This window comes from Mesoplodon densirostris, chromosome 3 (genome assembly GCF_025265405.1).
Source record: "Mesoplodon densirostris isolate mMesDen1 chromosome 3, mMesDen1 primary haplotype, whole genome shotgun sequence".
Lineage (NCBI taxonomy): Eukaryota > Metazoa > Chordata > Mammalia > Artiodactyla > Ziphiidae > Mesoplodon > Mesoplodon densirostris.
In genome coordinates, this window is record NC_082663.1 from 115,630,715 (window position 1) to 115,645,137 (window position 14,423).

Sequence of the window (14,423 nt, forward strand, 5' to 3'; positions counted from 1 at the left end):
GACCACTAAAGTTGTTATGGAAAATTGTGTGGCCTTTGTATTTTATAGCGAAACTGTCCATGGCTTTCAATCAGCTCAAAGAATTGAGAACTTCTGGTTTAGTTGATAGTTGGACATTCAATTATAATTATTTCAGCTTAAAAGAAGATGTGTCCACCCAGCTAAATAATCCTATCACAGAGAGACCTTGGTGTTTGTAATCAAATACTCCTGGACCTCGGATAAAGCCTTCCTCTGTACCTCTTGTCATGAACTTTGAAAAATGTCCCTGAAATCATTTCCAGGGTCTCGGAGCAGATGTGAAGAACTACCATAACTACCGGTGGACATTCCCTCGCCCGGCCCGCGCGCTGCGCCTTTAAGGTCTACTGGGGGCGTGATGTCAGCTGCCCGCGGGCACTTGGAGCGAGAGCCGGGCGGGCTGCGCGCTTCGGCGATTCGAGCCATTCCGAACCCGTTGTGGAGAAGGACCTGCCTGCCGGGAGCTCCGCGTCCCTGACTTCGCCCGCCCGGCGCGCTCGCCTGTGGGCCATGACCAGCAGACCCTGAACGGGCACCGACCCGGCTCCGGGAACGCGAGGCTCCGCGGCCCCGGCCATGGGCAACTTCCAGCTGGAAGACTTCGTGGCGGGCTGGATCGGAGGTGAGCGCATCCCCGGATGGGAGGGACCCCCCAGAGGTGAGTGCGCTGACAGGACAGCCCGGCCCGAGAGGAAGAGAGCGAGCCAGCGGGAGTTGCGCAGGCGGAGTTTCCACGCCGTGCCGGGTCAGGGAGATCCGCGCCCGGGCGCTGCCCACACGCGCCCTGGGTGCGCGCTGCCCGCCGCCCGGCTGGTCTTGCCGCTCCTCGCCTGCTGCCGCGACCCCGGGGGAGATTCATCCCGAGCCTGCGATTTGCCTCAAAGTTTGGGTCCGCGGAACTTGATCCTGTAATGATTAAACCGCTGGTCAAAGCGGATAGCCAATGGAACGTCCCGGCGCGTACACACCCTTCGGCGCCCTGGTGCGCACCTGAGTCTGGGGACTCTGGGCTCACAGGAGCTCGTGTGTGAGGGTGGCGTTTGACCGCCGCCCGCCCCCGCGCGCGGGATGCGGAGCCCGGCCTGGCGGTCAGGCCGGCCCTTGTGGCGTCCGGCTGCGGGGAGCGGAGCGCAGAGCTGGGAGCCCAGCACCGCTGCCAGATAGGAGGAACCCTTCACGTTTTCAGCCACAGCCAACTGTCACACCTCTCCTCGGGCACTGTTGGGCCCGCCGGTCCCTTCCTACCACTCTTGGAGCCGCTTTCTGCTGAGCCTGGGGTGTGTTTGCTTGGGCAATAGTCGCATCCATTGCCTTGCTTCTCCATTCTTCTCTTTCCAATAGGTCTATCCCTCCTCTTTGCTCAGCTATTGGGGGCGGGGCGGGGGTGAGGGACTTTGCTTATTGTCAGATATAGCCTTTCTTTTGGCTCCATCTAAGAGGACCATCAGAAAAGAGCTGTTGGCGAATGCAGTCCCTCCCCAGTGTAAAATCCTGAGACGCTCAGGTAGAGGCTATGGCTAGCGTGTTTGTGCCCCACCAAGTGTTCTAGGTATGGAGATCAGGAGATTTGTAGGAAAGGAAAAAAAAACAAAAAAAGCAACTAACCAGCTAGGATCCCGGGTGGTTCCCCTTCTGGTGGCACCCTCCCACCTCCTAGCAGGAGTCCATGTCTGTCCCCCACAGGTGACAGGTGGCTGCAGGGCCCCTGCTTCTCACCCTCCCAAGCAAAGGTGATTCCTCTCACTGGGGACAGTTCCGTTGCACAGGCTCCCTTGGGTAGGGCTGAGACCTGCCTCTCCTAACTCTGCCAGGCAGGGGACTGTGCCCAGGGACCTACCAGGCACATCCAGACCCTCCCTGGACAACCTTTCAGCCGTTCAGAGGGAGAGGCTTCCCTCAGCTGCCCTTTAAATAGTCAGACCAACTTCAGTAGGGCTGCCAGGGGCTTGGTTTGAGAAATGTCCTGGAGGGTAACACTGTCAGAGTAGCTCAAAATCTCTGATGACACAGAGACCCTCCCCAACTCACACAGCAAGTAGTGGGTTGGCCTTTATTCTGAGATTGCCCTTACTTTGTTGATGTCAACATGGTTTCGTTTGTTTTTGTTTTTGCTTCCATGAAATGAACATGAATGTAGTAGCAGTGAATACTTCATAAGTGTCAGGTGCTGTTTAAATGCTACATGGATACTTTTAAAGCAACTTTATTGAGGTTATTTTACATATCATAAAATCCACTCATTTCAAGTGTACAATTTAGTGATTTTTAGTAATTTTACCAAGTGGTGCAACCATTACCATAAACTAGTTTTAGAACGTTTCATCCCCCAGTAAGATCCCTCATGCCCATTTACAATTAAACCCCATCCCCTCCCTCTCTCTCTGGGCAAGCACTTTCAGGCTCTATAAATTAGTGTTTTCTGGACACTTTATATAAACAGAATCATACAATATGTGGTCTCATGTCTACGTATATTTCTTTATAGCTCTAATAGGTAGCTACTATCATTACATCCCCATTTGACAGATGAGGAAATGGATACTCAGAGAAATTCAATGACTTGCCCAAAACGATACATCTAGGATGAACACTAGGATTCCAACCCAGACAGTCTGGTACCAGGGCCATTTTAAGCCCTGTACTCATCTATAGCTGTTTTCTCTCTCAGTGACCTGTCATGATAAACTTTCACCATTACATCCTTCACATTTTGTTTGAAGTTTTACTGGTCTGTAATATCCCAAGGTCTGGAAACCACTGACCTGATAATTCTGTTTCTTATCTTGTATCCCTGCTTTCAGATGGGTGGACTAATGAGTGTGCAGGGAGATAATGGCCCAAGGCTGGGTCTGGGGCTGCTGTCCTGGGCTGAGGGATACAGCCAGAGCCTGAGGACCAGAGCTCCTTCCTTCCCCTGAAGGGAGGGGTTCCTGCAGAGTGAATGGCCCGGCTTTCCGCTGCCCACCATCTTTCTGCCCCTGCCCCGTTCTGTGGGAAGGAGGGGTTGAGAGGGGCCTGGAGTTTCTAGACCAAGGGAACATTTGTTCTGGAATAGCTGGTTTCTCTGCCCTGTAGATATCTAATATTCCAGGACCCCTGATCTGCCCTACCTGGTGCAGTCACTCCTGCTAGCAGAGACACTTCTTTCCTCATCAGCACGATGGGGAATTGGTCTCAGAAGGATGGCTCCTGTTTCAATCTCACAATCACTGCCTTCTGCAGTATGGCCTCAGGGCGGTCTTGCTTGCCTCCAAAATCATTCTGGCCTTGTGAATGTGTGTGTGGATGGGCATTTTTCATTGAAAAGATCCAGAGTATCCAACACCTTTTCAAAGAGGCCTTCTTAAAAAAAAAATCAATGGGGATGGCAGCTACTTTTGAGCATCCTGTAAGTGCCAAGCTCTGCTGGTACTTTACATTTTTTACTTCATTTCATTCTTAAAATGGAACCGTGAGGTAGGCGCTAATATTATTCCCACTACACATGCTAAAAGGGAGGTGTAGAAAAGCTAAATAACCTGCAGGTACCTGAAAAGTTTCTGGGTTTTCTCTTCATACCCTCCCTCTTTTTTTGAGGTGAAATTCACATAACATAAAATTAATCATTTGAAAGTATACAATTCAGTGACATTTAGTACATTCACGGTGTTGTGCAACCATCTATCTAGTTCCAAAACATTTTTCTCATGCCCAAAGAAGTTTCTGGACCCATTAAGCAGGTACTCCCATTTCCCCTCCTCCAAACCCTGGCGATCACTAATCTGCTTTCTGTCTCTATGGATTTACCTATTCTGGATAATCCATATAAATGGAATCATACAGTATGTGACCTTTTTTGTCTGGCCTCTTTCGCTTTGCATAATGTTTTCCACGTTCATCCACACTGTAGCATGTATCAGTACTTCATTCTTATTTATGTCTAGTAATATTCCATTGTATGGATATGCCACATTTTATTTAGACATTCATCCAGCAGTGGACATTGGGTTGTTTTTATCTTTTGGCTTTTTTGCATAGTGCTGCTATAAACATGTGTGTATATGTACTTGTTTGAGTGCCTGTTTTCAGTTCTTTTAGGTATATTTCTAACAGTGGAATCCCTGGGTTATAGGGTAATCCTATGTTTAACTTTGTAATAAGCCAAAGTGTTTTCTACAGCAGCTGCACCATTTTACATTTCCACCAGCAATATATACGAGTTCCAATTTCTCTATATCATCACGAATACTTGTTATTTTCCTTTTCTTTTTTTTTTATTATAGCCATCCTAGTGGGTGTGAAGCAGAATCTCACTGTGCTTTTGACTTGCATTTCCCTAATGACCAATGATGTTGAGCACCTTTTCATGTACTTGGCCGTTTGTATATCTTCTTTGGAAAAATGTCTATTCAAGTCCTTTGCCCTTAAAAATTTTTTTTTTCTTTTTAGTTGTTAGAGTTCTTTACATATTCTGGATATTTGACCCTTATCAAACGTTTGATTTGCAAATATTCCCCCCCCCACCATTTCTGTAGGTTTCTTTACTTTCTTGAGAGTGTTCTTTTATGCACAAATGTTTTTAATTTATATGACATCCAATTTATCCAATTTTTCTTTTGTTGCTTGTACTTTTGTTGTCATATGTAAGAATCTGTTGCAAATCTACATTCGTGGAGATTTCCCCCTATATTTTAGCATATGATTTCTATAGTTGCAGTGCTTGCATTTAGGTCTTTGGTTTCTTTTAACTTTTGTATAGAGTATGAGGTAGAGGTCTTTTTATTCTTTTGCATGTGGGTACCCAGTTATCCCAGCACCTTTACCTGCCTTTTTTTAGGGTACTTGTTTCTTGAGGCAGGGCCCAGGTTTTACTCCATTTTCTTTGCCTTCCTCCATGCGTGAGCCTGTGCCTAACACACTGGGTGGGGGGGGGTGTCCCCTCTGGTGACTGGGCATTGATTGAATAAGTGAATGTAAGGATCTGAATCCTCCATTCTGTCCTAAGAGCCAGCCAATACAAGCGAGGAGTCCAGGGACTGAGTAACCAGGAAGTCCTCTTTGATCCACAGGTGCAGCGAGCGTCATTGTTGGCCACCCTCTGGACACAGTCAAGGTACGGTAGCCATGTTGCCATTACCTTTTGGAAAGGGGCCTGGAGTGAGTCTGACTCCGGGAATGTGCCTGCTGTTTCTGACCCCCAGAAAGCCACCAGCGCAAGGCAGGCTCTCTGTGCCAGTCCACGCGGGCAGAGCGCTAGGAGGCCCGGTTGGAATGCTCCCCCCTCCTTGCTGGGCAGTGATTTTGTTTTTGTGAAGCTCCATTTCTGCCTCCAGGCTCTCATGAGCTGCAGGGGAGGGGTGGGGCACTGTGAGTGCTCTCCTGCAAGCCTCTATGGAGCAAAGGAACCAGAATCTGGGCCCATAATCTAAGGTTGGGCCATTGGAAAAGATACTCCAGGCACAGAGAACAACATGGGCAAAGACAGTGAGGTGGGGACACCGCCAGGGGGCCATGCTTCGGAAGGGCCAACATGGCCACTTATGCTGATGCATCAGGTTTCTGAAAGCAGCTACGGATCAGAATCCAGGACCGGTCGGTCGGCACTCAATCCTTGGAGGTCTTGAACTTCAGGTTAAGACTCTAGACTTAGGTTGGGAATGGGAAGCCGTTATAACTTGTTGGAGCCAGCAAAGCCACCTGGCATCAGGATCATCCACGCTTCTTGTTCTACACATGTGGAAACTGGCCCAGAAAGGGGGAGGGTGTCACCTCGGGTCATACAACAAATCGAAGCATTGAGGAGTGAGATGTTACAAAGGGACATTCTTTGGGTCCACCCCTACCCCTGCCACCTGTCCCCATGGTGAGCCACACTCACAGCTGTACCCTGAGAACGTGGCCACAAATAGTGCCTCCTCACCCTGACTTCCACATTTGTATCTAACGCTCTGCCAGGATCGTGCACAAAGAGGACCTCCCAGGCCCTTCTCCAGTGGTCACTGTGGTCCCATTTCTCCCCATCTTCCTCCCTGTGTGGCCGTGGGCCCCTCCTCAGTCAGAGCCCAGGCCTGCTCTCTTCTTGATGGGGAGGTCAGCCTATGTGTCTAAATAGTTAAAGGTACTTCCTGGCCCCTCATACCCCTCACACAAGCCCAGCCTTTTGCTCATACATCAAATGCACCTTGGATGCTTTCTCTGTGCAGGCACTGTGGGGCTGGCAGGGCAGCAGTGGTGGACAAAGCAAGTCCAGTCCTTGCCCCGGCAGGCCTAACAGCCACATTTCTGACCCAGGCAACCAGTGTCTCTCCCTGGTAGAGCATCCTTCCCTCACCTGCAGCTTGGTTAGGGGAGGGTAGAGCTTGTTGGAACCCCCATCCTCATCCCCTGCCCCTGGCACAGGCAAGCCTGGCCACTCTTTGCCTGGCCACATGTCACCTGTAAAGACCAGGACTCTCCTCCTTTTCTCCACTCTGCCCCCTGAGCCTCTGCAGGGAACCTTTCCTGATACATAAAATCTTGTCTCTGTTCAGCCTGAGAACCTCTCTGCTGAGGGTCCCAGCCTAAAGATGCTGGCTTACATGGCTGGCCTCTGGGTCCAGCCCGGAGCTGTGGCCTGGGGCCCTTGTTTCTCTCCAGAACATCCTCCTTCATTCTGGCTGGCATTTTCTCTAGAGTTCCTGTTCACCGAGAAAGGTCTGGGCAAGAGCCTCAGAGTCAGAATAACCTGGAGTCCAGTTGCAGCCTCCCACATACTCTCCTGTGCCTAGGGCACAGCACTTAACCTCCCCAAGCCTCGGTTTCCTCGTCTGTAAAATGGGCAAAGAGCACCTCCCCGGTGGGGCCGTCATGAGGATTGTCAAGTGGCAGCGAGGATAGAGCAGTGAGCGATCCCCTCCTGTCCTGAAGAATACACACATTGGGGTGTGGGGAGGCAGATGAGTGACTTGTTCCTGGTTCCCAGGCTCACCCCTGGGAGAGCCAAGCTAGAAGGATCCGGGCTGCTGACCTGGGCCAGAGACTCATTCCCTGCCCGCAGCTGCCTCACCGCAGGTGGGAGAGCTAGCACTGGCTACTTGGTGGCCGTAGAGCTGGGGTCAGGATTCACTGCTGGCTCCTGGCACAGCTGGTGCAATTAAAGTTTATGTCTGAGGCAATGTGACCAGGGTTTTCTACTCAGGGCTCAGCTCTCTATAGCTCAGCTAGAGCACTGTCAGAGAATAAATTTGCATTGTTTTAAGCCACTGAATTTATCGTAATTTGTTACAGCAGCAATCGGAAACATATACAGGGAATCAGCTTTCTTCATCTGTGAAGTGGGGATAGTATCCATGCCTCAGAGCATCTGTGGGATTCTGTGAGATAAGTTCCATAGGATTTCCAGTGTTTTCCCAAGTACGCAGTTGGTGCATACTAAGTGCTAGCTCCTGTTGCAATTGGAGGCCTTAGGGGCTTGAGCTGTGCTGCTGGCCTCGGTGGCAGCTTCCTCAACAGCTGACAGACTTTTGCTCTGGTCTAGACCCAGAGTGAAGTGTGCACTGGGCTCTTCTGTGGCTTTTCTCAGACCCTCTGCCTGTCTACGGATGCCCCCAGTCACCAGAGCCAGCCTCCATTAGAGGATGCCCCAGTTTCACCCTCCGGCCGCTCGGTTAGCTAGTGCAAAGGGCTGAGTGCCACAGCCACGCTCGGCTCCAGGGACGAGAAGGAAATACAAGATGGCCCTGCCCCAGAGGGGGAGCCCAAGTAAACCCTAAGTAAACAAGCAGATCACATCATTGCAGCATTTAAGCTCAGACCCAAAAGATGAGCAGAAGCTGGAGAAAGAGTCTTCCAGGGAAAGAAAGCAGGTGGAACATTCTGGAAGTGAGAAACAACGGATGCTCCAGGGTCCAGGAATATGCCATGTGGCAGGCACAATGGTTGTGGAGGAAATGACATGTGGGTGGTGAAAGCCACGCTTCTGGGTGCTGATTAAGGGTGGAATTTATTCTGAGTTTGGTGGGAGGCCACTGGAGAGCTTGAATCAGCAGTGACAAACATTCATCGTTGTTTGGAAAAGATTAGTCTGACTGTTGTGTAGACACAGGCAGAGGAGTTGGGGTGGGGGAAGCAGGAGGCCAGCGAGGGGCCCAGCCCATCATCAGGGTGAGAGATGCAGGGGTTCTGGAGATGAGAAGAGCAGGTTGCTCCTGGGAGTATTTAGGAGGGCAGAGTGACGGACAGCAGGTGGGCCAGAGCCACGGGTTAGCTTTTTGTACTCAAGATGCAGCAGCATCATATGTCCCCACACAAGCATTGTTTTTGCACAGCAAACTGGCCTTTGTTCTTCTCTCAGACCAAGGGGACTCCTGCTGCATTTAGCAGGTGAGAACGGGACTTGGTGCCGGTAGAGGGTGCAAGGCCAGCCAGGCCGGGACTGAAGTCCAGGCCTCCTTCCTGACGGGGTCACTGGGGCCCGGGCTTCCCTTCTCTGGGCTTCAGTGCTGGGAGCCCAGAGCCGTGAGGGAGGTGGGGATGTAACCTGTCTCTGGCTGGCCCTCACGCCCTTGCCTTTCTCCGCAGGCTCGCCTGCAGGCCGGCACTGGCTACGGGAGCACCCTTAGCTGCATCCGCACTGTGTACAGGAGGGAGAGTGTAAGTGCTCCCGGGGTGGTGTCTCCTCCTGGGGACCGAGGTCACAGCCCCTCACACCCGCATGCCCAGCAGGAGGCCTGTTTATTCCTCTCATCACCTTTGGCTCAATTTTCTCTCTTCATCTCACACCACTCCTCAAATATTAGGTGCTACCTAAACTTAACCCTGCCCCCAAGTGGGATGTTATTGAGGGAAAACACTGGTTTGGTGTCACCTCTCTGGAGAAATTCGGAGGCATTTAGAACCACAATGTGGAAAATTCCTACAAAAACAGGAGGACCTGCCAAGTTTTCAAAACCAAATGTGTGGCGGTAAACCATGTGTTCACAGGCTCCTTTATCCCAGCATGGGGCGGAGGGTGCAGGGAGCAGGCTCTTCTGATCCCAGACACCCCGAAGGGGCTTGTACCCCAGGTCACTCCAGACCATGGACCCAGGGGTTTTCTCTGCAAAGGGGAAATTCTGAATAACATTTTGTAGAAGAAGCATCAGGTGACCTTCTTGAGAATGAGTATGTGCTTTTGGAAGACTTTCCAAGGCTCCTCCTTGGGGAATTTAAAATAAATTTTAAAATTTAGAATGAAATGACCTGTTGGTTTAAAGAAATAGTCAGGTGTAAGCCCTGTGGCAGCCCTGGGCTTTTCCTTGAGTCACTGGAAATGTGGCCCCGTAATTGACTGCTGTCCCCGCCAGGCTCCATCCTAGGAAGTGCCCTGGAGCTCGGGAGCCTCCTGCCTGCACCTGGAGGTTCTTCTCTTCAGTCAAAGTATGTCTTGTGTCCTGGTGTTGTTCTGAATCTCTTGATCGTTTGCTTTAAAATCAGGGTGAGCACTGTAAACCCAGCACTCGTTGTTCTGGGGTAATGTCCGATTCCTGCGTCCCCTGAATGGCAGCTGTTGAGCCTCCTTTTTGGCACATGTTCTCCGCAGTGTCTGCCAGCCAGCATCTCCACTCTGGGGTTTCCGTGGGGACTGTAGGAGTTCCTCTGAGAAACAGCAGCTCAGAGCTAAGTGATGTCTCAAGTTATCTGAGGGACCTTGTTGTAGAGGAAGAGGCTGAAGCATGGTGCATGCGTGCATATGTGTTTGCGTGCACATGCGTGTGTGGACGCCTGTGTGAGGAGGTGTCCTGCCCCTTGCAAATAGGGGGCATGCATTCAGGTCAGGGTTAGTGGGTTTGAGTACAGCCTGGAGTTTTTACAGTGGCTTCCTGGTGCTTTTTCATCTTTGGTGCCATGTGTGCTGCACTGACTCCTCGAAGAGCCTGTGGAATTTTCCAGTTTCAGTGGAGCATCTGTGGTGTTTGCTGAGAACGCAGTGTGTATGGACAGAAGCCTCTTCGTGCTGTTCATCCAGGAACTCCCCCTCTGGCTTTTTTCCAATAGACTCCCATGCTCGGGGCACCCAGCTACATGCTGGCCCAGGTGCCCCTGGGATGCTGTGGGACCCTTCTTACCCCATCACTACAGGCTTAGCACATTATATTTTAATTGTCTGTCAGTTTATCTGGGTCCCCCCTCCCCTGCCCCCAGACTGTGAGCTCAGTGAGGGTGGAGAGAGTGTCTTTCTTGTTGTCCTCCAGGGCCTGGCACATGCCCAGAGAATGCTTTTGTTGGAGTGACACACGAGGAAAGAGTGTGTGGTGCTTGGTGAGCCCACTACCCACTGGGGCTCCATGGGCTGCCCTTGGCCGCAGCCCAAGAACACTGCCACTCCAGTGACAAATGCAGGTTCCAGGCCCAGCACATCACGGCTCAGGAACCAAAGCTTCATGCAGAAGCCGGTTCCTCCTCGGATTAAGGATGCTCTCGCCCTCCCCTGTCTCTCCTCTCACATCAGCATCCTCTTTTATTCTTTCCACCAACGTACTGGTTTGCTTCTCCTATGGTGTCTCCCCGCCAGCCCGCAGGCTCCAGGAGGGCAAGGTCTCTACCAAGGGCAGCATAGGCCCTCATGCTTCCTCCACCTGGGTCTCTCCACAGGTGTTTGGCTTCTTCAAGGGCATGGCCTTCCCCCTCACCAGCATCGCTGTCTACAACTCAGTGGTGTTTGGGGTCTTCAGCAACACACAGAGGTTCCTCAGCCACCACCGGTACCAGGAGCCCGAGGCCGGCTCACCCCGCGTGCTGTCTGACCTGCTCCTGGCCAGCATGGTGGCTGGCATGGTCTCTGTAGGGCTGGGTGCACCCGTGGACCTCATCAAGATCCGGCTGCAGATGCAAACACAGCCATTTCGGGAAGGTAAGCGGCCAGGGGAGGTGGCCTGGTGTCTGGGGACCTGTGACCGTTTCCTGGTTTCCCAGGTCTGGGATTTGGTTAATAATCTTTTTATGGAGCAGGGCATCTATGTTGAATCATTTTATCTATAGTGGTAACTCTCACTGGTTAAGGATTTTCTACGCGCTCGGTGCTTGCAAAGAGCCCCGCCTGGGTTCTCTTAATTCGTCTTCAGCACAATTCTCTGAGGCAGGTGCTGTGATTGTTTCCATTTTACAGGTGAGAAAACTGAAGCTCCCAGAGGTTAAGATGCTTATTCAAGGACACACAATTAATGATTGGGCAGTCAGGACCAGCTACATAACTTGCAGCCCCCCAGGGTGAAATGAAAATGCAATCTCTTGATCACAAATTAGTAAGAATTTTAAAAGGACAACAGCAGAGCATTGTCAAGTGAGGGGCCCTGTGTGACTGCCCAGGTCTCAGACCCACACCTGCCCCCCACACGCCAGGGAGTGCAGCCAGGGAGGCCTCAAGCTGGACTGGCTGCAGGGCCATGAAGCGGGCCGCCCCTCCCTCACCCTTGATGTTCCATTAGAGCTTCATTTCTTGTGTGCTACGTAGCTACTCCTGCACCGCGAGCTAGGTCTGTCATCTCCTCCCTGCTGGGAAAGAGGTTTCTGACTCTTCTCTGGAGCGGTTTTGATGAAGGAGGATGGAAAGGATGGGAAGGCACTTGCTGTGCAGAGTAGAAAGTGCGAGCTCCAGAGGAAGGATGAGCTGGGGGTCTTAGACAAATTTCAATACCTTGGGGTTTGGTCCTTGGCTCTCATTTTACTCTGTCTCCTCAGGGAAGATATTATCCCTTCCTGGGCCTCGGTCTCCTTTCTGTATAGTGGAAGGATTACATCCCAGGTCCTTCCTATCACCTCAGATATATATCTGACAGATCTCATGGGTAAGACCCCTCTCCTTGGCAGCCTTCTGAATGGCCTCCATGTGAACCCTCTGCCCACAGGGGCGAGGGGTCGGCTCTGCCCCATGGCTGAAGCCCCAAAAGCTCACTCAGGACAGCCCAGGCCAGTGCCTCTCCTGCGCCCAACCCAGGTTCCTCGATTCAGCCTGCACTCCCTGCTCAGCCGGGGAGGTGTCTAGGGCAGGTCTGCACGCTCTCTGAGCACAATGCTGATGCTCCTCACAGGGGTCCCTGCTACCCCAAGAAAATGAGTCACACCTGCTGGATGCTCATGGTCCCTGTCAGCATGTGGGGAGATGCAAGGCAACAAACGGGTTGGCTCACCCAGAGGGTCACAGAGCATGCTCCCATGGGGGCCGCCCAGGGAGATACGGGGCAGGCAGATCCTCACCTCCATCTACCTGACATACTGAATCGTGTCTTGGTACAGCTCAGTTTGACCAAAGGGTCACACCTCTGAGAAGAGTTTGAAGCTCGCTGATCTGGTCCTACCCCAGAGGCAAAAGCAAAGATGTAGAGAAATGAAGGGCATCGTGGACAGGCCTAGAACCCAGGAGTCCTGGCCCCCAGGCTGGTTTTTTGCGCTACCCTGTCTACTTCCAAAAAGCTGTGTTAGTCTAGGGTGCAGAGAAAATCTCTCCATAAGCCTTAAAGCTCTTTGGGGTCCAGATGTTGCAAGAGTCTCGGTGATGAGGCTCCTGGGGGCAGCCCCACCTCCTTCACAACCAGGGCACCTTGTCCATGGAAGGGGAAGAGAGAGGAGTAGGCATGCTTGTGTACGTGTGAGGGGGCCCTCAGCCAGCCTAGACACCAAGGAAGGTGTTTCTCAATAAATGCCGGGACATTTGGAGGCAAGTTAATTGGTAAACTTTCTTCACAGTGTTTGCTTCCATTCTCTGTTCTGTCCTCGCCCACCTACACTTTTCCTGCAGAGGGTTCTAGAATGGTGGCTGACTTGGCGGGCTAAGGCCTGAGCTACAGGGGTCCTGAGGCCAGGCTAGAAGCCTCCGGAGACTGGAGGAAGGATAAGAGCAGAACAGCCAGACGCAAGAAAGCCCCCAACGCTGGGTGTGCAGGAGCCTCACGTTAAGGGAGCTGAGCAGCCTCCATTAGCAGCTGCCAAAGTTGCTAAGTGTTCATCGTGTCCTGACACTGTGTTAAGCGCCGTATGTGCATCATCTCATTTAATATCCACCCGACAGTGGGAAGTCAGCATGACTGTTAGCCCTGTTCATTTACCCGACACACAATAGTTATGTACCTGCTGTGTGCCAGGCACAGGGCTAGGTGCTGGGGACACAGCGATGAACAAAAGACTCCATCCCTCTTGTAGCGCTCTGTCCAGCAGACGGGCAGACAGGAATTGGGCCACTCCAACTAGGGTGGGTAGCACGGAGTGGGTTGGGCTCTCAGCCAGGCTGGGGGTCAGGAAGGGCTCTGGGGCAGGTGGTGGGAGGGGTGAAAAGAGAGCGTAGAGGTCAGGACTGTACACCTGGTTAGGGCAGCACCAAGGGCCACCCATGCCTGCTCTCCTGGGCCATGGGAGCCTGAGGCACAGCCCACCTGGGCTGGGACTCTCTAGAACTGCCCGTCCAGGAAGTCGGGACCCTTCTGGAGCCTTGTTTCCTGGATAAGCCCTCTGAGCAGGGAGAACATGGGGATGGTGTACCCTCCCTGTCCTCCTCCAGCATCTCAGAGCGGGAGGTGGTTCCTTGACCCTGCTCCTGTACAGACGGGACCATGGCCTCAGGCTGTAAGTTCATCCGCATGGCGCCAGAAGGAAACCGGTTCTTAAGTAAACCGCTTGAGGCAGCAACAGAAAATGAAAATGTGTTTGTTCTGTCTTCCCCAGTGTGCCAGGAAGCTGATCTTTGGGGAGCTCAGGGAAGGCTCTTAATAAGAGACCAAGGGAGGCCCTGCACACAGATTTTTCTCAGCCCTCGAAGTCATTAGCGCCTGATCCCAGGGGCTTAGCTGGCAGTGCGGACACAAAACGGTTGACCTGAGCGGGCAGAGGGAAGGTAGAAACCAAGACTGGAGGGTCCGCCTCAGCTGTGCCCCTAGAGCCTCTGATCTGGACTAACCCAGCATAGTCACAGCCATGGGGGCCGAGCAGCCAGTATTTACTTAGCCCTCACCATGTGCCAGGCACTGTGTGAAGAACTTAGTGTGTGTTTAATCTTCACGACAACCCAATTCCTAGACATTTACAAAGGGGAGACTGAGGCACAGAGAGATTCCATCACCCGCCTGAGGTCACTGCCCTAGTGGAAAGTGGAGCTGGGATACAGACCCAGGCAACTGACTCAGAGCCCACTGATGCTGTTTCTGCCTCTGCCCCAGGGTTTTGTAGAAGCTGAGGCTACAACAACTTTGGTAATATCTGGGCCTTTGCACAAAATCATCACGTACGAAACCAGTTGTAAACTTTGAGGGAGGAAAGGGGACTTGGAGCATGTCTCCAAAATGACATTGTTCAAGTAGCGGGCATAGCTTGTGGGCTCCAAGGGATGGGTCTGAATTCTGTGGCTTTGGGCAGCTCCGCTCTGTGTGGCCCACTCTTCCTTACCTTCCCCTGTCCCCCCAGATGCATGGGGAAAG

At 52.1% G+C, this 14,423-nt stretch overlaps 1 protein-coding gene across 1 annotated transcript in view; it reads left to right on the forward strand.

Moving 5' to 3' along the window:
- The first annotated feature begins 597 nt into the window (after positions 1-597).
- Positions 598-14,423, forward strand: part of SLC25A48 (solute carrier family 25 member 48) — a 38,403-nt gene continuing 24,577 nt past the window's right edge. Inside the window, exons 1-4 of the mRNA XM_060091958.1 lie at positions 598-643; positions 5,070-5,113; positions 8,560-8,631; positions 10,612-10,870. Of these exons, the coding sequence (XP_059947941.1) occupies positions 598-643; positions 5,070-5,113; positions 8,560-8,631; positions 10,612-10,870 (421 nt within the window). The remainder of the gene's footprint in view (positions 644-5,069; positions 5,114-8,559; positions 8,632-10,611; positions 10,871-14,423) is intronic.